Raw genomic sequence first — 27,360 nt, forward strand, 5'->3', positions numbered from 1 at the left:
GCATCACATCCTTGCTCTTGTATTCTAGACCTCTTGAAATGAATGCTAACATTGCATTGGCTCAGACACTGGAAACTAAGGACTAAGGCAGCACCTGCAGGCTCTCCTGATGGGGACCTCATCATTTAGTGCTGTCCGGCCTTTAACATTGTTATTGCGTAGCTCCGATGATAAGAAATGAAATAAAATAGATGCAATAAAATAGAAGCATTTGGCTTAGTGGACTCTGCACCAACCACCAAGCACCCATTTACAGTAATGCAATGCAATACAGACACACATGCACACGCATATACATACACAGAGGCATTCACTGATTTATTGGCGGGCAGTAGGGATGGACGGTGAGGGAGCTGCATGGCTTCTGTCATAGTAAGGACTAGGCCTCAAGCCACAGTGTCACCTGTTTACAACCGCTAGGAGAGAGGCATCAAAGCCAGTGCTCTCCAACAGGGATGGTGTGGTGCGACGTCCAGTCTGGAGTAAGTGCTGCCCCCACCCAGTGTTTGCTCGGCAGAAGACAAGCTACATTGTGATTGATTGCAGATTGCAACCTTGTATGTGCTGTGTGTGACTGTTGGTACTGTGATTTGCACCTTGGTCCTCCTCGGAGTAATGCTTTCTCATTTGGCTGTATTCATGGGCGTTCATGTATGGTTGAATGGTAATTAAAACTGAATTGAATTTTAAAGTGCCCACACATGTACACTGTGTGATGATACTGGAATAGAACAGTGCATTAAGTTTGAGATTGTATGCAGGGTCCTGGGTTGGTTAAGTACTTGCCACAATTGGGTCTCTCCTTATGTTCCATTCATTATTAGACAAAGGAGACAGAAGTAAATTCATTATCAAAGTATATATACAATGCCAATAAAAACTATTCACAAAAATAGTTAAATGGAAATCACCATGTGCAGTCAAGATATTTCAATTGATTGTAGTAAAAATACACCTGTATCTGGAAGGTTCACCTGCTGGTGAGTCAGTATCCTGGCAAAAACTACACAATAAAGACAAAAGGACACTCCAAGCAACTCTGCAAAAAGGTTATTGAAAACCACAATAAACAGAGAATGGATACAAAATTTCCAAGTCACCAAATATCCCTAGGAGTACAGTTAATTCAATCATCAAGAAATGGAAAGAATATGGCACAGCTGTAAATCTGCCTGGAGCAGGCCGTCCTCAAAAACTGAGTCACTGTGCAAGAAGGGGACGAGTGAGGGAGGCCATCAAGAGACCTGTTGCAACCTGGAGGAGTTACAAGCTTCAGTGGTTGTGATGGGAGAGACTGCACACACAACTGCTGCCCAGGTGCTTCACCAGTTGCAGCTTTATGTGAGAGTGGCAAAGAGAAAGGCACTGTTGAAAAAAACTCAGGTAAGGCATGTGGGAGACTCTGAAGTCAGCTGGAAGAAGGTTCTATGGTCTGATGAATTTAAAATTGAGCTTTTTGGCTATCAGACTAAACACTATTTTTGGTGTAAGCCAAACGCCACACATCATCAGAAACACACCATACCTACCATGAAGCATGGTGCGGCTGCATCATGCTGTGAGGATGCTTCACTGCAGCAGGCCCTGGAGAGCTTATGAAGTATAGGGTAAAATGAATGCAGCAAAATACAGGGAAATCCTGGAGGAAAACCTGATGCAGTCTGCAAGAGAACTGCAACTTGGGAGAAGGTTTGTTTTCCAGCAAGACAACGAACCCAAGCATAAAGCCAAAGCTACACAGAAATGGCTTAAAAACAACAAAGTTAATGTCCTGGAGTGGCCAAGTCAGAGTCCACACCTCAATCCAATTGAGAATTTGTGGATGAACTTGAAAAGAGTTGTTCACTCAAAATCCCCATGCAATTTAACAGAGCTTGAACAGTTTTGTAAAGAAGAATGGGGAAAAATTGCAGTGTCCAGATATGCAAAGCTGATAGAGACCGATCCACACAGACTCCAGGCTGTAATTGCTGCCATAGGTGCATCTACTAAATACTGACTTGAAGGGGTGAATACTTAAGCAATCAATTATTTTGTGTGTTATATTTGTAATTAATTTAGATCACTGTAGAGATCGGTTTTCACTTTGACGCGAAAGAGTTTTTTGTTGATTAGTGTCAAAAAAAAAAGCCATATTAAGTCACTGTGATCAAATGTTGTTAAACAATAAAACAAGAAAACTTCCAAGTTGGGGAATACTTTTTATATGCACTGTATGTTACCATATACTATCTTGAAATTCACGCACAAGATACTGGAGGATCTCAGCAGGTCAGGTAGCATCAATGGAAAGGAATAAACAGTCAACATTTTAGGCTGAGACCCTTCTTCAGGATTACCTTGAGATTCATTTATTTCTAGGTATATACAGGAAAATAAAGAAATACAGTAGAATTACAAATAATATGCATAAACAAAGACTGGCAAATAACCACTCTGCAAAAGAAGACAAATTATGCAAATTTCAAAAAATAATACTGAGAACATGAGTTGTCAAAAGTCCTTGCATGTGAATCTGTCAATCATTATTAGAAACAGGATCTCAGTAATGAAAGTATCTTCTTTGTCTCTTACTGAGTAGTCAACTGCAGGTCCTCTTTTCATTTGGATGGTGTACCTGTTGTCTCCATGATTGCCACAGGTCAGACAATGCAAGGTCTTACAGCCTGAAGCACATCCAGGTGACAGTGAAAGTCAAGGGTCCATGAGAAGTGAGCTGCAGGGACTTGAGAGGTTTTGGGACCAGAAGGGGGGAAAATTAGATATGAGCATGAGAGTGTTGAAATATGATAATCTACCCTTCCCACAACTCCATAGAGCAGCAGAAAGAAGGGCAGGGGGTTAATTATAGGAAACAAAATTCCACCAACCTCTCCCAACTTCAACTTTGCAACCTTGAGCGGAATACAATTAATTTGCACTACATCATAGTATTATCAAAGCACCAGAGCTCTGCTATTTTTAAGTTAACTGTCACTAGATGTACTTCATCTATTCCTTCACAATTTTTTTTTTGATGTGCCATGCAGCCTATGGTTGTACAAAAGTAATTCATCACCTTACTAGTCCACTGGGATTTCTGCTCCTTTAACGGCAAATCAAGGAACTGTCGTGTTCTGGAGGAGTGATGATTGCCCACCAAAGTCAGGGTCAGGCTGAAGAGCACATAAAGGATGAGTCTGCTTTAAACTTTCAACATCAATCATCAGCTTTGTTTTAGTTAAGAACTGACAATATGGAGTTGGATATTGGAGGGGGAGGAAGAGCACACATGGATACTGGCAGAAAGGGAAATTAAATTGAGTAATTGAAATTTAAAATTAAAACAAGCTACCACAAATGCAAATCGAGGCCTGGAAAAGAATTTGGACTTACTACAATGTGCACCTCTCATCTTCTACTTCAGTTTGTACAGTGCAACAAAGGTCACACTTATGACCATTTAAGTTTAGCTTTACTTGTCACATGTGCATTGAAACATACAGTGAAATGTGTTGTGTGTGGTAACAAACAATGTAATCCAAACATGTGGCTGTGGTAACCCGCGAGTGTTGCCAGTCTTCCAGGGCCAACACAGCATACCCAAAACTTAGTAACCTTAACCTGGCACATCTTTGGAACATGGAAGAAAGCAGAGCACCTGGAGGTCATGGGGAGAATGTACAAACTCCTTGCGACATTGCAGGGATTGAACCCAGGTTGCTGGGGCTGTATTAGTGGTACACCAACCATGACACTACGGTGCCACTTTTCATTACATTTAGGCAAAAATATTGTGGTATTGGGTCACACATACAAAATGTTGGAGATACTCAGGTATTGGGAATTGCAGTATCACTTGTTTCTAAACAGTAGCTCATATTCTAATTACTTTTAAAGAGTTTCTTGTGGTTTTGAAAAGTATTTTTAGCATTAAATTTGTAGATAGTGCTGTATGAAAAGTCACAGCATCTGTTGCAGTCGGAGTATATTCACATAGACAGTAACATTAAATTCCATCTAACACACATCAAATTTGCTGGTGAACGCAGCAGGCCGGGCAGCATCTCTAGGAAGAGGTACAGTCGACGTTTCGGGCCGAGACCCTTCGTAAATTCCATCTGCCATTTTTTTCAGCCAGTCTTTCCAGTTGATCCAGATCCCACTGCAAGCTTTGATTGTCTTCCCCACTGCACATTGCACCCCCAGTCTTGGTGTCATCCACAAATTTGCTGATCCAGTTTTCCGCATTATCATCCAGAACATTGATATAGCACCAATCCCTGTAGCACGACACTAGTCACAGACCTCCAGTCAGAGGCAACCACTCTGACTTCTCCCCCTAAGCCAACATCTAATCCAATGTACTATCCCATCTCAAATGCCAAGCAACTGAACCTTCTTGACCAACCTCCTTTGTGGGACCTTATCAAAAGCCTTGCTAAAGTCCATGTAGATAATTTGCCAATGTGGTCCCTTGTTATCCTTTGTCTCTTAATATATCTGTAGAAGCCCTTGAGATTTTCCTCCACTTTTCACACAGAGAGTGGTGGATGCATGGAATGCACTGCCAGTGAAGGTGGTAGAGGCGGATATAATGGGGTCTTTTTAGAGACTCTTAGATAGGTACATGGAAATGAGAAAAATAGAGGGCTATGCAGTAGGAAAATTCTAGGCAGTTGCTAGAGTAGGTTACATGGTCGGCACAACATTGTGGACCAAACAGCCTCTAATGTTCTGTAGATTTCTATGTCTCTATGTCTGCTCAGCAACCTCATGCCTTCTTTTAGCCCTCTTGATTTCCTTCTTAAGTGTTCTCTTGATTTCTTATACTCCTCAAGTATCTCATTTGTTCCTTCCTGCCTATACTTTCTCTTTCTTAACCTGGTTTACCTCTAGAAAACCAGGGTTCCCTAAACCTGTTATCCTTGCCTTTTGTTATGACAGGAAAATGCAAACTCTGTACTCTCAAAGTTTCATGTTTGAAGGCCTCCCACATACCAAATACACTTTTGCCAGAAAGCAACCTGTCTCAATCCACAGCTGCCAAATTCTTTCTGATAACATCAAAATAGGCCTTCCTCCAATTTTGAATCTCAACCCGAGGACTTATCCTTTTCCATAATTACCTTGAAACGAATGGCATTATGATCACTAGATGCAAGGCATTCCCCTACACAAATATCAGTCACCTGCCTTGTCTCATTCCTTAATTGGAGATCTAGAGTTGCACTCACTCTAATTGGAACTTCTGTGTACTGATTAAGGAAACTTTCCTAAACACATTTGACAGACTCTTTCCCATCTAGCTATTTTACAGTATGGGAGACCCAGTCAATATGTGGAAAGTTAAAATCACCTACTACCACAACGTTATGTTTCTTGCAACAGTCTGCAATCTCTCTAAATGTTGTGTGGTCTATAATATAACCCCATTATCATGGTCATACCTATCTTATTCCTTGGTTCTACCCATAAAGTCTCACTAGGCTATCCCTCCAGTCTGTCTTGACTGAGCACTGCTGTGACTATCCCTGACTAGTAAACCCACCCCTCCCCCTTTAATCCCTCCTTGCTATACATCTAAAACAGCAGAACCCTGAAACACTGAGCTTGCCTGCCTTGCCCCTCCTGCAACCAAGTCTCACTAATGGCTATAATATCATAATTCCACGTGCTGATCTATGCCCTAAGCTTATCCGCCTTTCCTACAATAATCCTTACATTGAAATATAGTCAGTTCAGAACATTAGTGCTACCATGTTTGACCTTTTGATTTGTGACTTTGTAGACTTAGCAACATGTTTCTCCACAAGCCCTCCACTATCTGCTCTGGCACTCTGGTTCCCATCCCCCTGCAAATCTAGTTTAACCACCACCCCCACCCCCCTCCCCAAACTGGGAAATGTTGCACTAGCAAACCTTCCCTGGAAGAGAGCCCGATGGCACAAAAATCGGAAGACCTCCTTCCTGCACTATCTCCTTAGCCTTATGTTAAACTGTAAGATTTCTTATTTCCAGCCTCATTAGCATGTGGCATGGCTAGCAATCCTGGAGGTCTTGTCCTTTAACTTAGCACCTAACTCCCTGAACTAATTTTACAGGACCTCATCACCCCTCCTACACACATGACCTCTGGCTGCTCACCCTCCCACTTAAGAATGCTGTAGACTCGATCCAAGATGTCCTTGAACCTGCCATCTGGCAGGCAACATTACCATCCAGGGATCTCGTTCTTGTCCACAGAACCCCTTTTCTGTTCCCTTAACTGAAGAACCCTCTTGTCACTATATCTCACCTCTTCTCGCCCCTTCCCATCTGAGCCACAAAGCCATATTCAGTACCAGAGATCTGACCACTGTGGCTTTCCTGTACTGGGCCATCCCCCCAACAGTATCCAGAACAGTTTACTTGTTGAAGGGAACAGCCACAGAGATGCTCTGCATTGGCACCCTATCCTCTTTCCCCCTCCTTATGGTCGCCCAGTTATCTGTGTCCTGCATCTTGGGGGTAATTATCTCCCTGCATGTCCTGTTTATCAACTCCTCAGCCTCTCAAGAGATCCAGAGTTCATCCAGCTCTAGCTCCCAACACCTTAACATGGTCCGTTAGAAGCTGCAGCTGAATGTACTTCTTGCAGGAATAGTCGCCGGGGATACTGGATGTCTCCCTGCCTTCCCACCTCCTGCAAGAGGAGCATTCCACTGTCCTGCCTAGCATCCCCACTGCTCTACCATGTGCAATAAAAAGGAAAGGAATAATAAATAACCAAAAAAATCTACCTACAGCCTATGCCTCCCTTCTCTGAAGCCTCGATGAGCCAAAGCCTCAACTCCCAATCTAACACTGACCCACTCTCACAATGGCCGCTCTACTTAAACATAACTTCTTTTTATTGGACCTCCAATTATGCACAATCCAATGTCGTCTCAGGAACTGTATCTCACAAAATTTGGCTATGTGGCAGGGAAGGTTTAGATTGATCTTGGAGTAAGTTAAACAGTTTGTACAACATTGTGGACCGAAGGGACCGTACTGTGCTCTTTTGTTCTGTGTATATGTTATCATATGCTACCTTGAGATTCATTTTTTCAGGCCTTTACAGGACATAAAGAAATACAATGGAACTTTTGAAAAACTGTACATAAGTAAAGAATGACTTACAACCAATGTGAAAAAAAAGACAAAATGTGCAAGTAAAAAGTAAATAATACTGAGAACTTAATTGTTGAATTCTTCAAAGATAGTCTGCAGGTTGTAGAATCAGTTCATAGTAAAGGTGAGAGAAGTTACCCACAATGATTCAGGAGCCTGATGGTTGTAGGGTAATAACTGTTCCAGAACCTGGTGCTGTGGAACCTAAGGCTCCTGCACCTCCTTCCTAATGGGTAGTAGCAAGAAGAGAGCATGGGCTGGATGGTTGGGGTCCTTGATGATGGATGCTGCTTTCTTATGGCAGTGCTCCTTGTAAATGTGCTCATTGGTGGGGAGGGACTGCTAACAGTGCATCCCAATGCTGATGTGAAGAGTGAATTCCTAGAGCAGATTCTGGTGTAAAATCTATTCAGAAAATTAGATGCAACAAATCATTCCTTTGTGAGTAACCCTGCCAGCTCTTAACTGACCCTGTAACTAAATTCAGGAGCTCTGCCAAAAATAAGTTGTAGATTAAATAGACACTGTGCTCAAGTAGTTTGCAATGGCCTGAAAGGTGATTTATCATGGAACTTGCTGAGCATGGATATATTTATTGCCTATTCTGTCTGCTGTGTGCTGGTTGCTGCCTTCTACTTCCCAACATGAAGTGGGGAACTCCAGGGTTTTGACCTTGCAGTGGTGGAGCAGAGCAATTATCTTTGAGTATATTACTGGAGAAAACTATTGAAGACAAAGGTTATTGACTTCAGGAGAACCCACACCACTCACACCCCCTTTTACACAGCACAGCAGTGGAAATGCCGAGCAGTTTCAAACTTCCAAGAGTGGACACCTTGCACAACCTTTCATGGTCTCAGAACACATTCTACACAGGTTGAAGAGAACTGGACTTTGCACATCTATACTCACATCCTTCTACAGATGCGCAGTAAACTGCATTCTAAAAGCTGTATCACTGCATGGTAGTGGCAGACAGGAAGGGTCAATAATGGGTATCCAAAACTGCCGGCACCAGCCTACCTGCAATCAAAGACATACATACAGAAAGGTGCCAGTAACATCATGAAGGGTCCCACCCACCCTGCTCATGAACTGTTTGTCCCACTCCCATCAGGGAGGAGGCTACATGGCATCCATACCAGGACCACCAGACTCATAAACAGCTACTTTGCCCAATCAGGCTGATTAGCACCTCCACCCACTAACTCCACCCATCCATCAGATCCAGAGTAACAATTATTTTGTTCTCTTTTACACTTGTGTACTGGAAATGACATTAAACTATCTTGAATCTTCTATTAGCAACACCCCAATGGCAAGGGAAATGAATTGTGTAATGGACTGGAGGTTAACGCAGAGAGGTGCTGTGAATTCTGGGATGTGAAGACCTGACTTCTAGAAAAAGTTTGAATAGGTTAGGACATTATTCCCTGGAGTGTAGGGGAATGAGGGGAGATTTTATAGAAGTATACGAATTTATGAGGGGTATAGATAGGGTAAATGCAAGCAAACTATTTCCTGATGAAGGGTCTCGGCCCGAAACGTCGACTGTACCTCTTCCTAGAGATGCTGTCTGGCCTGCTGCGTTCACCAGCAACTTTTATGTGTGTTGCTTGAAATTCCAGCGTCTGCGGATTTCCTCGTGTTTGCAGACTATTTCCATTGAGTTTGGGTGAGACTAGAACTAGAGGTCATTGGTGAAAGGTGAAATGTTTAAGGGGAACATGAGGGGGACTTCGTCACTCAGGGTGGTGAGAGTGCAGAACGAGCTGCCAGCACAAGTGGTGGATGTGGTTTTGATTTCAACATTTAAGAGAAATTTGGATAGGAACATGGATGGGGGTGGGGGTATATGAAGGGCCATAGTCCAGATGCAGGTCGATGAGACTGGGTAGATTAATAGTTTGGCATGGACTAGATAAGCTGAAAGGGTGTGTTTCTGTGCTTTAATTTTATTACTTTAACTGATCCATTTCCTGGCATATGGTCCATAAGCCTCTGTTCCATGCCTGTTTATGTGTCTTGTCTGAAGGTTTCTTAAACTCTGCCTTCGCATCTGCTCCTGTGGGAGTGTGTTCCAGGTACCTACCACTCTGTTTTCAATAGAAGTTTGCCTTTCAAATTGCCTTTAAGCTTCCCCCTCTCACCTTAAAAGCTATGCCCGCTAGCATTTTGAGAAGACTAGAATATAAAAGCAAGGACATGATCCAGTTGCTTTGTAAGGCATTGGTCAGTCTGCACTGTGAGTAGTTTTGGCCCCATATCCAGAGACGTGCTGGCATTAGAGATGGGTCCAAACAAGATTTATGTGGATGGTCTTGGCAATGAAAGTGTATGAGAACCGTTTGATGGCTCAGAGCCTTGTACTCACTATGGTTTAGAAGAATGATGACGGATCTTATTGACACCTGTTGAATTTCGAAAGGCCTAGATCATGTGCCATAGGGAGGTTGTTTCCATTAGTGGGAGAGTCTAGGACCGGAGGGGACAGTCTCAGAATAGAAGGACATCCCTTTAGAACAGTGATGAGAAAGAATTTCTTTCGTGAAAAGATGTTGAATATCTGGAATTCATTGCAACAGACAGCTCTGGAGCTAAATCATTGGTGGAGGTTTATCAGTTCTTGATTAGTAATTGTGTCAAAGGTTACAGGGAGAAAGCAGCAGAATGAGTTGAGAAGGAAAATAAAGCAGCTATGATGGACTAGAAGACTCTGTGGGCTTTTCTGTTACAATGTCTTATGGTCTTAATTGCCATTTCCATCTTGGGAAAGCAGACCATCTTTGTTCCCGGTACTTCAGCTAGGTTGCTGCTCAGCCTCCAATGCTACAGAGAAAACAATTCAAACTGGTCCACCCTCTCCTTACAGCTAATACTCATCAATCCAAGCAACATGAAACATTACATTTTAGGCAAGATTAGTGTATTATTTTTGTATTGTACAATTTTAGAGTGAAAATAGGAAAGGAGCACCATGCAAAAGTTTGGGCACCTCAAGAGATTTGAGCTCTCAGATAACTTTTACCAAGGTCTCAGACCTTAATTAGCTTGTTAGGGCTATGGCTTGTTCACAGTCATCGTTAGGAAAGGCCAGATGATGCAAATTTCAAAGCTTTATAAATACCCTGACTCCTCAAACCTTGTCCCAACAATCAGCAGCCATGGGCTCCTCTAAGCAGCTGCCTAGCACTCTGAAAATTAAAATAAGTGATGCCCACAAAGCAGGAGAAGGCTATAAGAAAATAGTGAAGCGTTTTCAGGTAGCTGTTTCCTGAGTTCGTAATGTAATTAAGAAATGGCAGTTAACAGGAGCGGTGGAGGTCAAGTTGAGGTCTGGAAGACCAAGAAAACTTTCCGACAGAACTGCTCGTAGGATTGCTAGAAAGGCAAATCAAAACCTCCGTTTGATTGCAAAAGACCTTCAGGACTCTGGAGTGGTGGTGCACTGTTCTACTGTGCAGCGACACCTGCACAAATATGACCTTCATGGAAGAGTCATCAGAAGAAAACCTTTCCTGCATCCTCACCACAAAATTCAGTGTCAGAAGTTTGCAAAGGAACACCTAAGTAAGCCTGATGCATTTTGGAAGTAAGTCCTGTGGACTGGTGAAATTAAAATAGAACTTTTTGGCCGTAATGAGCAAAGGTATGTTTGGAGAAAAAAGGTTGCAGAATTTCATGAAAAGAACACCTCTCCAACTGTTAAGTATGGGGGTGGATCGATCATGCTTTGAGTTTGTGTTGCAGCCAATGGCATGGGGAACATTTCACTGGTAGAGAGAAGAATGAATTCAATTAAATACCAGCAAATTCTGGAAGCAAACATCACACCGTCTGTAAAAAAGCTGACGATGAAAAGAAGATGGCTTCTACAACAGGATAATGATCCTAAACACATCTCAAAATCCACAATGGACTACCTCAAGAGGTGCAAGCTGAAGGTTTTGCCATGGTCCTCACAGTCCCCTGACCTAAACATCATCGAAAATCTGTGGATAGACCTCGAAAGAGCAGTGCATGCAAGACGGCCCAAGAATCTCACAGAACTAGAAGCCTTTTGCAAGGAAGAATGGGCGAAAATCCCCCAAACAAGAATTGAAAGACTCTTAGCTGGCTACAGAAAGGGTTTACAAGCTGTGATACTTGCCAAGGGGGGTGTTACTATGTACTGACCATGCAGGGTGCCCGAGCTTTTGCTTCGGGCCCTTTTCCTTTTTTGTTATTTTGAAACTGTAAATGATGGAAATAAAAAAGTAATCTTGCTTAAAATATTAAAGAAATATGCCATCTTTAACTTTATGCCTTTTGGAAATCAAGTCATCTTTTACTCGCTTGGCTATTCACAGTAACAGAAATTTTGACCAGGGGTGCCCAAACCTTTGCATGCCACTGTAGCTCTCCATTGTTGTATGCCTATCTAAGAGTTTCTTAAGTGTCCCTAATGTATCTGCCTCTACCAGCCTGGTAAAGCGTTCCACACACCCACCAGTCTCTGTGTAAAAAAAACCTACCTCTGATGTCCATCATTATCAGGTGCCACGCCCAGTTTGAGCTTTGAGTGCCATGGCCCACACACTCCTGTTTCAAGTCAACTGGATCAATTCATTGGTATTCATTTCCAATTCTCTGGCTGCTGTCTCCATCATCATTTGTCTTTGTCTTCCTCTTGCTTTCTTCCCTTCAATCTTTCCCATAATTACTGTGCATTCTAACTCTTCTTTCCTAATCACATGTCCAGTGAAGTTATGTTGCCTTTTCATGATCTCATACATTATTTCTGTTTTTGTGTTTGCTCTGTTCATGACATCCTCGTTAGATATTCATTTCGTCCATGATATTCTTTGCATCCTCCTCAAGAACCACATTTCTGCTGCTACAGATCGTTTCCTTATGTTACAAGAAATTGTCCAACATTCTGAGCCATATAACATAACTGGATAAACATAACATTTCAGTACTCTGAGGCAGGTTGTCATGCCTAGTTTAGTATTAGTCAGTATACTCTTCATTCTCGTAAAGGTATCCTTTGCCATCCCTATTCTTCTTTTGATATCCAAGTCGCACCTGCCATCTGATGTCACCCAGCTTCCTAAGTAGAAAAAGTTCTTTATTTGTTTTATGTCTTCCCCATTTATTCTCAGCCTGCAGATAGGATTCTCCTTTTTGGATATCATCATACATTGTCTTTTTGCAATTGATAGACCCATTTTTGCATTTTCTTCAACAATTATATCAATGAAGTTTTGTAGTTCTTCCTCCGTACTTGCAATTAACACAGTGTCATCTGCATATCTGAAATTATTGATGTTTTCACCACCAACTTTGATTCCCAAGATGTCTCTTATTTTTTGTAATACTGTTTCACTGTACACATTAAATAAATCAGGGGAGAAAACACACCCTTGTCTAATGCCTCTCTTGATTTTTGTAAACTGACTTACTTCTCCATCTATTCTTACAGAAGCAGTTTGTTCCCGGTACAGATTTCTGATTAGGTGGAGGTCTTTCGAATCTGGGTCTAGGGTTTTCTGTAATATTTCAAATAGCTTATTGTGCTTTACTTTATCAAATGCTTTTGTGTATTCGATAAAACAAACAAACAAATCTTTTGCACTTGAATAGCTTGTTCTGATAGTATCCTTAACATCAATATTGCATTTCTTGTACCTTTGTCTTTCACAAAACCACATTGTTCTTTGCCTATTTCAGCTTGTATCTTACTTTTAGCTCTTGTTATTAAAATTCTTAGAAGTATGTTGGTGATATGACTCTTTAAGCTTATGGTCCTATGTAATTGACATTCTATTGCTCCAGCTTTCTTAGGAAGAGTGATTAATACTGATTTTTTCATCTCTTCTGGTATTATTCCAGTCTCATAAATATCATTGATTAAATCAGTAAGTTTTTCAATTCCATAATCTTCAAGGGCAATAATTTGTTCTATTACTAATTCATCAGAACCTGCTGCCTTTCCTTTCATCATCTTATTTATTGCATTACGAACTTCAGAGTTTAAAATACTTGGACCTTCAATGTTTTTCTTAATTAAGTATAGTCCAGCCTATACTTTCCTCCAATCACCTTAAAACTATGCCCTCTCGTATTATCCATTCCCGCCCAAGGAAAAAGGTACTGGCTATCCACTCTATCACAATCAGAGTCAGGTTTAATATCACTAGCATAAGTCATGAAGTAGTTTAACTTTATGGCAGCGGTACAATGATATACATGATCAATAAATATGGAGAAAAAAACTGAAGGTTACACATACACACAAACACACACGCACACACACACTATTACACACACGCACACACACACAAATACACACATACACACACACACACAAATACACACACACACACATACACACACAAATACACACACACACACACACACACACACACACACACACACACACATACTGTTAAATAGTTAAAATAAGTAGTGCAAAAAAAAAAGTAGTGAGATATTTCATGGGTTCAATGTCCATTTAGAAATCGGATGGCAGAGGGGAAGAAGCTGTTCATAATCGCTGAGTGCGTGCCTCCTTCCTGACAATAACAAGGAGAAGAGGGGATGTCCTGGGTGATGGGGATCCTTAATGATGGACGCTGCCTTCTGAAAGCACCGCTCCTTGAAGATGTCTTGGACACTACGGAAACTCATACCCATGCTAGAGCTGACTAATTTTATTTTTAATTTTTAATCTATGCCTCATCATCATATACACCTTTGTCAGTCACTTCTCATCCTCCTTTACTCTAAAGAGAAATGTCCTACCTCACTCAACCTATTGTCATAAGACATGCTCTCTAATCCAGGCAGCATCCTGGTAACTCTCCTCTGCACCCTCTTTAAAGCTTCCACATCCTTCCCATAATAAAGCAAGCAGAACTAAAAACAATACTCCCAAGTGTGGTCTAACCAGGGTTTTATGGGGCTGCAACATTACCTTGTGACTTGAACTCAGTACCTCAAGTAATGATGGTCAACATATCATATGCCTTCTTATCCATAATGTGAGTGGGAAAGGAGCACCAAGCTTCAACTTCACACACAGAGTAATGCATATACAGAATGAGCTGCTGCAGGAAGTGGTTAACGCAGGTATAATAGAATAACAAAATTGATAAGATACATGGATTGGAAAGGTTTAGACTCTAACTTAAAGGAAGATGGGCCAAGCAGAGACAAATGGGACAAGCTTAGATGGGCATCTTGGTTGGCATGGATAAGTTGGGCTGAATGGCCTAGTTCTATGCTATGTATCTCCATGTCTCAAAGGGACATGAGGTCATGTTTGTAACTGGTACAGTGAATACCATTTTGGCCACTGGGGCAGGATTTGTGACTTCTGACTGAGAAGTATTTTGATTTGTGGAGTGTAAAACATAGAATAGTACTGCACAGTACATATCCTTTGGCCCATGATGTTGTGCTGACCTTTTAACCTACTCTAACGTCAATCTAACTCTTCCTTCCTATTTAGCCCATCATTTTTCTATCATCCATGTGCCTATTTAAGAGTGCCTTAAATGCCCCTAATGTATCTGCCTGTACCATCACCCTTGGCAAAGCATTTCATCGTCCCACCACTCAGCTCGTATGTGTAAAAAAAAAACTTACTGCTGACTTTCAAACTTTTCCATACTTTTCTCCAAACACTATAAAATTTTGCCCTCTTGTATTAGGTTTCTGTACATTTTTCTTGTTAATTGCTGATTTTTTCACTCCTTTAGGAAATTATGTTAGTTTTCATTGATTATATACTAGAACTTTTTGTTTGTTTATTTATTGAGGTACAGCACAGTGTAGGTCTTTCCGGACCTTGGAGCCACGCTGCTCAGCAATCCTCCAATTTAATGCTAGCCTAATCACAGGACAATTTACAATGACCCATTAGCCTACCAACCAGTACGTCTTTGAACTGTAGGAGGCAATCAGAGCATCCGGAGGAAACCCACGTGGTCACTGGGAGAATGTACAAACTCCTTACAGGCAGCAGTGGGAATTGAACCCAGGTCACCTGTACTGTAAAGTATTGTACTAACCACTACACTACCATGAATATGCAAAATGAGTTTTTCAAGGGAACTGGGTCGAATGCAAGAAATTGGGATTAACTTGGGTAGATTTCTGAATGGTCAGTGGATACTACCGCATTATTCGTCCTTTGTAGTCTATATTTCTTGTAACTTATACCATACTGCTGCCACAATGCCACAAATTTCATGACGCGTACAAGAGGCAAGGGAAAGCTATACGTCTCCCCCCACGCCCCATACTTTTCTCCGGTCACCTTAAACTTATGCCCACTGGTATATCTATATGGATTTTAACTGTATCCTGGTTTGGAGCCTTGTATCATCATTGTTTGAGCATCGATGCAAGTGAATTGAGCAATTGAAACCCTGTTCAAAGCCAAACTTCATTATTACCGTACCTGCTCCCTTCAAGCTTGGTACCAATTCTGTCTGCTTAGCCTGCTCTAACATTGAATCCAATCTAAAGCCACCCTACTGAGATGGATTTTCTAACGTCGCTGCAGCTTATGTTTATAATTATGTAGTCTAACTGCAGATGTTTGGCTGTTTTAACTAACCAGGCTTTGAAATTTAGGAAACAGTGTAACACATGTTTGATTTTTTATTACTTAACGGATATCTTGAAGACCTAGTTCTGAAAGCATCCCCTTTACTTTCTTGCCAAAAAGTGGAGTTATTCTAGTTGAAGATAACTCCAATAACAATAGCTGCTCAATAATATTGCCTCTGGGAGTCATAACTAAAGCACATTACAAGGAGAGAGAAGTTATTAGAAGAGGAAATTTTCCTTGTCGGAGTAGTTTGGGAAGTTATAAACTATGCGTTAGTACATTAAGAACCATAATAGTGGAAGGTCGGCATATGCAAAGCACTGTACTAGGAGCACCTGCAGATTGGTTCCACGCACTCATCCTAGCCAGTGGTGAATGTGTAAAACTAAGATCATGAAACATTGGAGCAGAATTAGGTCACTCCATCATTCCATCATGGCTGATTTATTATCCCTCTCAACCCCATTCTCCTGTCTTCTCCCCATGACCTTTAATGCCCTGACTAATCAAGAGCCTATCAACCCCTGCTTTAAGTATACCCAATGACTTGGTCTCCAAAATGGAGGCAATCTCTTCGGTGTGAGAAGATGGGATGAAAGTGATAATTCTGGCCTTTGTAATTACCAGTTGTAGCCCCCCTGGCCACCCTCAGGGTTGCTTGGCTCGCTGTCATCTAAGGAAACAGCCCTCGGCCCCGCCAAACTGGGTGATTAGTTTGTGTGGATGCTCGACCCCGTTAGCGGACATCACAGCACCTGGTCCATCTTCTGTCTCTCTCTCTCCCGCCTTCTCCCCCAAAACCCTGCGCATATAGTATCCTCAAATACGTCAAAAACATAACAACTATCCCAATTTGTTCATAACATATTCTTATCACACTCCTAACCCAAAACAAGCTGCTAGCACAAAAACTTCCTCAGTGTTTAACATAACAAAGAAGCATTCCCAAGTATAACATAACAAGGAAGCCATTTTAATTAGCCTACGCAGTAACATAAGAGACGAAACCCCCGTACACAATTAAGATATGCCTTTAATGGAAGGTGAGGAGAAGGTGAAATACCCGTGTAGAGTGGAGTGCAGGAGACTGAGGGGAGATTGATGAAGATGTACAAAATTAGGAGAGGTATAGATAGGGTAGATGCAAGCAGGCTTTTTCTACTGAGGCTGGGTGGGACTAGAAGTAGATGTCATATGTTAAAGGTGAAAGGTGAAATATTTAAGAGGAACTTCAGTCAGTGGTTGGTGTGTGTGTGTGAAACGAGCTGCCAGTGGAAGTGGTGGATACAGATTTGATTGCAACATTTGAGAGAGGTTTGGATAAGTACATGGTTGGGAGGAGTATTGTCCAGCTACATGCTGATGTGACTTGACACAGTTATAGTTCAGCTTGAACTAGATGGACTGAAGGGCCTTTTATGGCTGCAAGTCTGTACGGCTCTATGACCAGTCTAAGAGTCATTGTAAGTGCATCAACAAGTTTGTAATCTCCATCTTTAAAACGTCCAGGCAAGTTTATCTCAACATCCAGTGGATGACCTTACAATGTGATTGATCAGCTTATAGATAATACAGTAGCTGGTTTTTATTTGGCAGAGTATAAGGTTGCTATAGCCGGGAGAGGTAGTAGGGATAAGCTCCCACTACCTATTAAATGCTCCCATTTAGTAGCCTCTGGCAACCAAGTCCAGCTCCTGGCATTCACATGTGGCTAAGCTACTAAGCCCAGCAGAACCATTTCTGCTGACAGGAGAAGGGACAAAGGCATCTTACTAGCACCTTAAAACCAGTCACTTTGGGCCGATGGGGCTCATCATCTGTGGTTGGCAACGGACTGACATGTCAGAATGTTCCACGGAAAAGTTCTGTGGGACTGTAATGGACTGTTTGAGATTTCAGGTGTAATATCTCTAACATACAGTACTGTATTTGTCAATGTGGATCAGGGAGCAAGTGTGTAAATCCATTGGGAGCAAAGGATGTGGGGAATGGCGAGGGTGGAATGCCACAGGAGGGCAGACAAACAGGTGCGTGGGTGGCATGGGTACAGATACACCCACCCAGCCCTCAGACACCAGGCAAGGTAATTTGACTCCAAACAATTAGTTTATTGATCATTACAGAATGTCTCTCTGGTGCTTCCCGCTTATTCCCGTCTCCATTCCCTTTTTCTTATCCATGATTCCCCTTTCCCTGTCCCCTTCCCACTTTCAGTCCACAAAAGAGACCCATATCAGAATCAGATTTATTATCACGCACATAAAATGTTTTTTTTTTGTGGCATCAGTGCTGTATAAATCCTGTAAAAGCCTCAAGGATCTTCAAAGTAGCTTGGTAAGTTTAGTATCAAAATAGGTAAGCTACCATATACTACCTTGAGATTCATTTTCTTGCAAGCATTTACGGAAATAAAAAAAAACAATAGAATTTACGAAAAACTATACAAAGAAAGCTAATATCAGGAAACTAATATGTGCAGTGTTGAAAACTATGGCTGTCAGGAAACAATAAAGTTATTTTGTATTTACAGCTAAGATACCAGCATGGCATGTCCACACCAGATCTCCGACAGACACTGCCTAACCTGAAAAGCTTCATGGAGCAAGGGCTAATGGTGCGATGGTACGTATCTAATCCCTGCATTATGCCTTATCAAAAATGGATGAGCTCTTAACACGACAGATGCCTGTGGAGGCCAAGTCAATGGGTATATTTAAACAACACACAAAATGCTGGAGGAACTCAGCAGGCCAGACAGCATCTGTGGAAAAGAGTACAGTCAACGTTTCAGGTCAAGACCCTTCAGCAGGACTGGAGAAAAGAAAGATGAGAAGTTAGAGTTAGAAGATGGGGGGGGCGGGGGAGGAAGAAACACAAGATGATAGGTAAAACCGGGAGGTTGAGGGGGGCAGTGAAGTAAAGAGCTGGAAAGTTGATTGGTGAAAGAGGTACAGGGCTGGAGAAGGGGGAATCTAATAGGAGAGGATAGAAGACCATGGAGAAAGGAAAAGGAGGAGGAGCACCAGGGGGAGGCAATGGGCAGGTAAGGAGATAAGGTGAGAGAGGGAAAGGGGGATAGGGAATGGCAAAAGAGAAGGGGGGCTTCCATTACCAGAAGTCCGAGAAATCGATGTTCATGCCATCAGGTTGGAGGCTATCAAGATGGAATATAAGGTGTTGTTCCTCCAGCCTGAGTGCGGCCTCATTGCAACAGTGGAGGAGGCCATGGATAGGCATGTTGGAATGGGAATGGGAAGTGGAATTAAAATGAGTGGCCACTGGGAGATCCCACTTTTTCTGGCAGACGAAACATAGGTGCTTGTTGAAGCAGTCCCCAATCTATGTCGGGTCATACCAATATACAAGAGGCCACGCCAGGATCACCGGATACAATAGATGACTCCAGCAGACTCACAGGTGAGGTGTCACCTCACCTGGAACGACTGCTTGGGGCCCTGAATGGTAGTGAAGGTGGAGGTATAGGGGCAGGTTCAGTCCTGCTGAAAGGTTTCAACCCAAAACTTTGACTGTACTCTTTTCCATAGATGCTGCCTGGCCTGCTAAGTTCCTCCAGCATTTTGTATGTGTTGCTTGGATTTCCAGCATTTGCAGATTTTCTCTTGTTTGTAATTGGGTATATTTAAATCAGAGTTTGATAGGATCTTGATTAGTAAGTGCATCAAAGGTTATGGGGCAGAATGCAGGTGAATGGGGTGGAGGGGGATACTGTCTGTAAGGAGTTTGTATGTCCTCTGGGTTTAAAGTTCAAAGTAAAATTTATTATCAGAGTCCACACATTGTCACCACATACAACCCTGAGATTCTTGTTCTGCAAGCATACTTAGCAAATCTATAGAACAGTAACTGTAAACAAGATCAGTGGACAATAAACTATGCAAATGCAGATATAAATAAATAGTAATAAACAACAAGCATGAAATAACAATATAGCAGTCCTTAAGTGAGTGTAGTGATCCCCTGTTGATCAAGAGCTTAATGGTTGAGGGGTAGTAACTGTTCCTGAACTTGGTGGTGTGAGTCCTGAGGCTCCTGTAGCTTTTGCCTAATGCAGCAGCAGCAGCAAGAAAAGAGCATGGCCTGGGTCGTGAGGATCTTTGACGATGGATGTTGCTTTTCTATGGCAATGTTTCATGTAGATGGTTGGGAGGCTTTTACCAATGATGTACTGGGCCGAATCCACTATCTTTTGTAGGATTTTCCACTCAAAGGCGTTGGTGTTTCCATACCAGTCTGTAATGCAGCCAGTCAGCACACTTTCCACCACACATCCATGGAAGCTTGCCAAGGTTTTCGATAACATGCGGAACCTGTGCAGACTCCTGAGGAAGTGTTCTGCTTTCCACCCACAGGCTAAAGACATACCGGTCGGTAGATTAATTGGTCGTTGTAAGTTGTCCTGTGATTAGGTTAGGGCTTAGTCTAGGAATTGCTGGGCAGCACAGCTCATTGTGTTGGAGCAGCCTATTTCACACTGTATCTCAATAAATAAATACATAGCATCCGCCCTGATGGAGCAAACTCAACGGTCCTAATGGCCTAATTCTGCTCCTATGACTTATGGACATAATTGGAATCAATAAATTTCAACACATATGTCACTGATCTTTAATTTGATTCTGATTCTGAATCAGTTTAGCATATTTTACTTTTAAAATGCCATGGGGGAAAAAAACAAAAAAATTGTAAAATCAGTCAGATTGCCAGCAACCTTGTACCTTAACAAGTTCCCCCTCTTTCCCTCAATTACTGCTCCCTCCAAAATGAAAATAATGGCCTTTTAAATAACTTCTTTCAGTGGCTGGCGACGTATTAAACTGAGTTTAGTTTTTCGTGCAAAGATGTACAGCTAACACCTCTTCCTTTGTCTTGAACTCGTTACCACTGAGAGCAGTTTCCTGCAACGCCTTTTCTCGGTTTTCCTTCATAATCTTGATCATTACTAGTGGTTCATCTCGGCTAAATAAATCAAGCCTTGGTTGTATATCTCTATGGAACTGAATAAAGAGTTGACGTCTTGGGCCAAGGCCCTTCATCAGCATAGAAAAGTAGAGGGCTATATAGCAGGGAAGAGTTAGATTGATCCTGGAGTAAGTTAAAATATTGGTGAGTCCTAATGAAGTGGGTTTGAAACAGTGACTGTTTATTCCTCTTCACAGATACTGCCTGCTGAGTTCCTATGGCATTTTCTGTGTGTTACACTCAAAGTTAAAAGTAAATTTATTATCAAAATACATAATATGTTACCATATACAACCCTGAGATTCACTTTCTTGCAGGTATACTTAATAAATCCATACTAGAAGAATAATCATAATAGAATCAATAGACTGCACCAACTGGTTCAACTGGTGTGCGAAAGATAACAAACTGTGCCGACACAAAAAGAAAGAAATAATAAACAAATAAGCAATAAATATTAAGAACATGAGATGAAGAGACCTTGAAATGGAGTCAGTAGGTTGTGGGAACATTTCAGTGATGGGTTAAGTTACCCCTTTGGTTCAAGAGCCTGATGATTGAGGGGTAATAACTGTTCCTGAACCTGGTGGTCTGGGTCCTGAGACTTCTGTACCTCCTTCACGATGGCAGCAACGAGCAGAGAGCATGACCTGGGTGGTGGGGGTTCCTGATGATGGATGCTGCTTTCCTGTAACAACACTCCACGTGGATTTGCTCAGTAGTGGGGAGGGTTTTACCCATGATAGACTGGGCCGTATCCACTACATTTTGCAGGATTTTCCATTCAAGGGCATGGTATTTCCATAACAGGCCCTGATGCAGCCAGTCAGTATACTCTCCACCACACATCTATAGAAGTTTGTCAAAGTTTTAGATGTCATGCCGAATCTTCACAAACTCTTAAGGATGTAGAGGTGCTGCTGTGCTTTATTCGTAATTACACTTACATGCTGGGCCTCTGAAATGATAACACGAAGGAATTTAAAGTTACTAATCCTTTCCACCTCTGATCCTCCGAAAGAGACTGGCTCTGGATTTCCAGCATCTGCAGAATCTCATGTGTTTTGTATATCTCTACCTATCTATTGTAACATCACTTTCCAAGAACCACCAGCATCACAGAATGGTTGCAGCAGTGAATGAGGCCATTCAGCCTATTGACTCAGGACCTGTTCCAGGGACATCTAGTCTAGTTCCAATCTCACAATCTCTCCCACCGGTTTTTTTCCTTCACATACTTAGTTGTAATCCTTTCACATAATTACAGTTTAAATTTCAGATCTCACTGTATGTGTGAACATACAACATACACTCAGTGGCATCTTTATTAGGTGCAAGTGGTACCTAATAAAGTGGCCACTGAATATATGTTCATGGTCTGCTGCTGTTGTAACCTTCCACTTAAGGGTTAGATATGTTGTGCATTCAGAGATGCTCTTCTGCACACCACTGTTGTAACGTGGTTATTTAAGTTACTGTTGCCTTCCTGTCAGCTTGAACCAATCTGGCCATTCTCCTCTGGTCTCTCTCATTAACAAGGTGTATTCATCCATAGAACTGCCACTCACTGAATTTTTTCGTTTTGTTTTTCTCACCATTCTCTGCAAACTCGAGACTATTGTGTGTGAAAATCCAAGGAGATGATCAGTTCCTAAGATACTCAAACCACCCCATATGGCACTAACAGTCATTCCATGGTCAAAGACTCCTTGATCATATTTCTTCCCCATTTTGATGTTTAGTCTGAACAACAGCAGAATCTTCTGATCATGTCTGTGTGCTTTTATGCTTTGAGTTGCTGTCACATGATTGGTTGCTTAGATATTTGCGTTAATGAGCAAATGTACAGGTGTACCTAATAAGGTGACTACTGAGTGTGGGACATTACAGTACAGCATGGGCTTTTCGGCCTTTGATGTTGTGCCAACCTTTTAACCCACTCCAAGATCAATCTAACACTTCCCTCCCATATAGGCCTTCATTTTTTCTTTCATCCATGTGCCTAAGAGTCTCCTAAATCCTTCTAATATATCTACTCTGCCTCCACCCAAGGCAACACATTCCACATAATCACTACTCTTTATGTATAACAATCTTACCTCTGACATCCCAATGTAATTTCCTCCAGTCATCTTAAAATTATGTCCCCAAGTGGCATGCAAAGGTTTGGGCACCCCTGGTCAAAATTTCTGTTACAGTGAATAGCTAAGCGAGTTAAAGATGACCTGATTTCCAAAAGGCATAAAGTTAAAGACACATTTCTTTAATATTTTAAGCAAGATTACTTTTTTATTTCCATCTTTTGCAGTTTCAAAATAACAAAAAAGGAAAAGGGCCCGAAGCAAAAGTTTGGGCACCCTGCATGGTCAGTACTTAGTAACACCCCCTTTGGCAAGTATCACAGCTTGTAAACGCTTTCTGTAGCCAGCTAAGAGTCTTTCAATTCTTGTTTGGGGGATTTTTGCCCATTCTTCCTTGCAAAAGGCTTCTAGTTCTGTGAGATGCTTGAGCCATTTTGAGGTGTGTTTAGGATCATTATCCTGTTGTAGAAGCCATCCTCTTTTCATCTTCAGCTTGTGATGTTTGCTTCCAGAATTTGCTGCTATTTAATTGAATTCATTTTTCCCTCTACCAGTGAGATGTTCCCCGTGCCACTGGCTGCAACACAATCCCAAAGCATGATAGATCCACCCCTATGCTTAACAGTTGGAGAGGTGTTCTTTTCATGAAATTCTGCACCCTTTTTTCTCCAAACATACCTTTGCTCATTACGGCCAAGAAGTCCTATTTTAACTTCATCAGTCCACAGGACTTGTTTCCAAAATGCATCAGGCTTGTTTAGATGTTCCTTTGCAAACTTCTGACGCTGGGTTTTGTGGTGAGGACGCAGGAAAGGTTTTCTTCTGATGACTCTCCCATGAAGGTCATATTTGTGCAGGTGTCGCTGCACAGTAGAACAGTGCACCACCACTCCAGAGTCTGCTAAATCTTCCTGAAGGTCTTTTGCAGTCAAACGGGGGTTTTGATTTGTCTTTCTAGCAATCCTACGAGTAGTTCTCTGGGAATGTTTTCTTGGTCTTCCAGACCTCAACTTGACCTCCACCGTTCCTGTTAACTGCCATTCCTTAATTACATTACAAACTGAGGAAACAGCTACTGAAAATGCTTTGCTATCTTCTTATAGCCTTCTCCTGCTTTGTGGGCATCATTTATTTTAATTTTCAGAGTGCTAGGCAGCTGCTTAGAGGAGCCGGTGAACGCAGCAGGCCAAGCAGCACCTCTAGGAAGAGGTACAGTCAACGTTTCAGGCCGAGACCCTTCGTCAGGACTAACTGAAGGAAGAGTTAGTAAGAGATTTGAAAGTGGGAGGGGGAGGGGGAGATCCAAAATGATAGGAGAAGACAGGAGGGGGAGAGATGGAGCCAAGAGCTGGACAAGTGATTGGCAAAGGGAATATGAGAGGATCATGGGACAGGAGGTCCGGGGAGAAAGCCAATTGGCGGGGGGAACCAGAGGATGGGCAAGGGGTATAGTCAGAGAGAGAAAAAGGAGAGTGAGAGAAAGAATGTGTGTATATAAATAAATAACGGATGGGGTACGAGGGGGAGATGGGGCATTAGCGGAAGTTAGAGAAGTCGATGTTCATGCCATCAGGTTGGAGGCTACCCAGACGGAATATAAGGTGTTGTTCCTCCAACCTGAGTGTGGCTTCATCTTTACAGTAGAGGAGGCTGTGGATAGACATGTCAGAATGGGAATGGGACTATACCCCTTGCCCATCCTCTGGTTTCCCCCTCCCCCCGTCTTTCTCCCCGGACCTCCTGTCCCATGATCCTCTCATATCCCCTTTGCCAATCACTTGTCCAGCTCTTGGCTCCATCTCTCCCCCTCCTGTCTTCTCCTATCATTTTGGATCTCCCCCTCCCCCTCCCACTTTCAAATCTCTTACTAACTCTTCCTTCAGTTAGTCCTGACGAAGGGTCTCGGCCTGAAACGTCAACTGTACCTCTTCCTAGAGATGCTGCCTGGCCTGCTGCATTCACCAGCAACTTTGATGTGTGTTGCTTGAATTTCCAGCATCTGCAGAATTCCTGTTGTTTGCTTAAAGAAGCCCATGGCTGCTGATTGTTGGGACAAGGTTTGAGGAGTCAGGGTATTCATCTTAGAGTAAGTTAAAAGGTTGGCACAACATGGTGGGTCGAAGGACCTGTACTGTGCTGTAATGTTCTATGTACTATATTTTAATCTTTTATTCATAAAATGCAAATGATTACCGAGTGTGCTTTATTGTAGAGCACATTATTTTATACACACTAGATCATTATTATAATCATTCCCCAATGGAGTCAGCCACTTCTGTCAGCATTTAAGTAGGTAAGAGTGGAGCCAAATTCATTTTTGAAAAAATATTACACCTTGTCAGAAATCCTTGCAGTGATGTGGCATTTTATCACATCTCTCAAATATCACAAAATGCTTGCATGCTTTGTGTGACTATGAAGCTCTGAGACTGTTCTGGAGACACATTCATTGGCCACTTGGTGCATATAATCAGACTTTGCTGTGCACAGATGGAGGAATAGCTTCCTGCTCAATCGTACAAGCCAGACTGTGCCTATGATGCCTTTTATAACCTCAGCTCATTCCAAAGCACAAAGTCTACCCTACAAAGGGAGGATGAGCAGCCAGAAGTCATGGTACATATTGGTACCAATGACATAGGTAGAAAAAGGGTGGAGGTCCTGAAAACAGAATAAAGGGAGTTAGGAAGGAAACTGAAAAGCAGGGTACAAAGGGTAGTGGTCTTGTGATTACTGCCTTTGCCATGTGACAGTGAAGATAGGAATAGAATTAGTGGCAGATAAATGTGTGGCTGAAGAATTGGAGCAGGGGACAGGGATTGTGGACCATAGGGACCTCGTCTGGGGCAGGTGTGACCTGTACAAAAGGGCCGGGTTGCACTTGAGTCCGAGGTGGACCAATTTTTGCAGGCAGGTTTACTAAAGCTGTTGGGAGTGGTTTAAACTAATATGGCAGGGGAATGGAAACCAGTATAATAGAGCTGAGGATGAGCCAGCAAGTTTACAAGTAGATGATGGGTGTAATATAGAAACATAGAGACATAGAAAACCCACAGCATAATACAGGCCCATCGGCCCACAATATTTTGCCGAACATGTACTTACTTTAGTAATAGCTAGTGTAACCCATAGCCCTCTATTTTTCTAAGCTCCATGTACCTATCCAGGTGTCTCTTAAAAGACCCTATCGTATCCACCTCCACCACTGTTGCCTGCAGCCCATTCCACGCACTCACCACTCCCTGTGTAAAAAACTTACCCCTGACATCTCCTCTGTACCTCCTTCCAAGCACCTTAAAACTATGCCCTCTCATATTAGCCATTTCAGCCCTGGGAAAAAGCCTCTGACTATCCACACAAGTAATGCCTCTCATCAGCTTATACACCTCTATCAGGTCACCCCTCATCCTCCGCCGCTCCAAGGAGAAAAGGCCGAGTTCACTCAACCTATTCTCATAAGGCATGCTCCCCAATCCAGACAACATCCTTGTAAATCTTTGCACCCTTTGTATAGTTTCCACATCCTTCCTGTAGTGAGGTAACCAGAACTGAGGGCAGTACTCCAAGTGGGGTCTGACCGGGGTCCTATATAGTTGTAACGTTACCTCTCGGCTCTTAAACTCAATTCCATGGTTGATGAAGGCCAGTGCACCGTATGCCTTCTTAACCACAGAGTCAACCTGTGCAGCAGCTTTGAGTATCCTATGGAGTCGGACCCCAAGATCCCTCTGATCCTCCACACTGCCAAGAGTCTTACCATTAATTCTATATTCTGCCATCATATTTGACCTACCAAAATGAACCACCTCATACTTATCTGGGCCACTCCTCCGCCCAGTTCTGTATCTTATCAATGTCCCGCTGTAACCTCTGACAGCCCTCCACACTATCCACAACATCTCCAACCTTTGTGTCATCAGCAAATTTACTAACCCATCTCTCCACTTCCTAATCCAGGTAATTTATAAAAATCACAAAGAGAGGGGGATCCAGAACAGATCCCTGAGGCCCACCACTGGGCACCAAGCTCCATGCAGAATATGACCCGTCTACAGCCACTCTTTGCCGTCTGTGGGCAAGCCAGTTATGGATCCACAAAGCAATGTCCCCTTGGATCCCTTGCCTCCTTAATTTCTCAATAAGTCTTGCATGGGATACCTTATCAAATGTCTTGCTGAAATCCATATACACTACATCTACTGCTCTAACTTCATCAATGTGTTTAGTCACATCCTCAAAAGATTCAGTCAGACTCTGGTCCCGGTGACTTATTCAACCTGATGCTTTCCAAAGACTGCAGCACATCCTCTTTCTTAATGTCTATATGCTCAAGTTTTCAGTCCGCTATAAGTCATCCCTATAATTGCCAAGGTTTTTTTCCATGGTGAACACTAAAGCAAAGTAAGTACCTCCACTATCTCCTCCGGTTCCATACACACTTTTCCACTGTTACACTTGATTGGGCCTGTTCTCTCACGTCTTATCCTCTTGCTCTTCACATACTTGTAGAATGCCTTGGAGTTTTCCTTAATCTTGCTCTCCAAGTCCTTCTCATGGCCCCTT

At 42.4% G+C, this 27,360-nt stretch overlaps 1 protein-coding gene across 1 annotated transcript in view; it reads left to right on the plus strand.

The window, feature by feature from the left end:
• uvrag (UV radiation resistance associated gene) overlaps positions 1-27,360 on the plus strand; it is a 438,674-nt gene that overhangs the window by 390,875 nt on the left and 20,439 nt on the right. The window contains exon 14 of the mRNA XM_072262586.1: positions 18,267-18,358. Coding sequence (XP_072118687.1) covers positions 18,267-18,358 — 92 coding nt within the window. The remainder of the gene's footprint in view (positions 1-18,266; positions 18,359-27,360) is intronic.

Source organism: Mobula birostris, chromosome 7, assembly GCF_030028105.1.
Source record: "Mobula birostris isolate sMobBir1 chromosome 7, sMobBir1.hap1, whole genome shotgun sequence".
NCBI lineage: Eukaryota > Metazoa > Chordata > Chondrichthyes > Myliobatiformes > Myliobatidae > Mobula > Mobula birostris.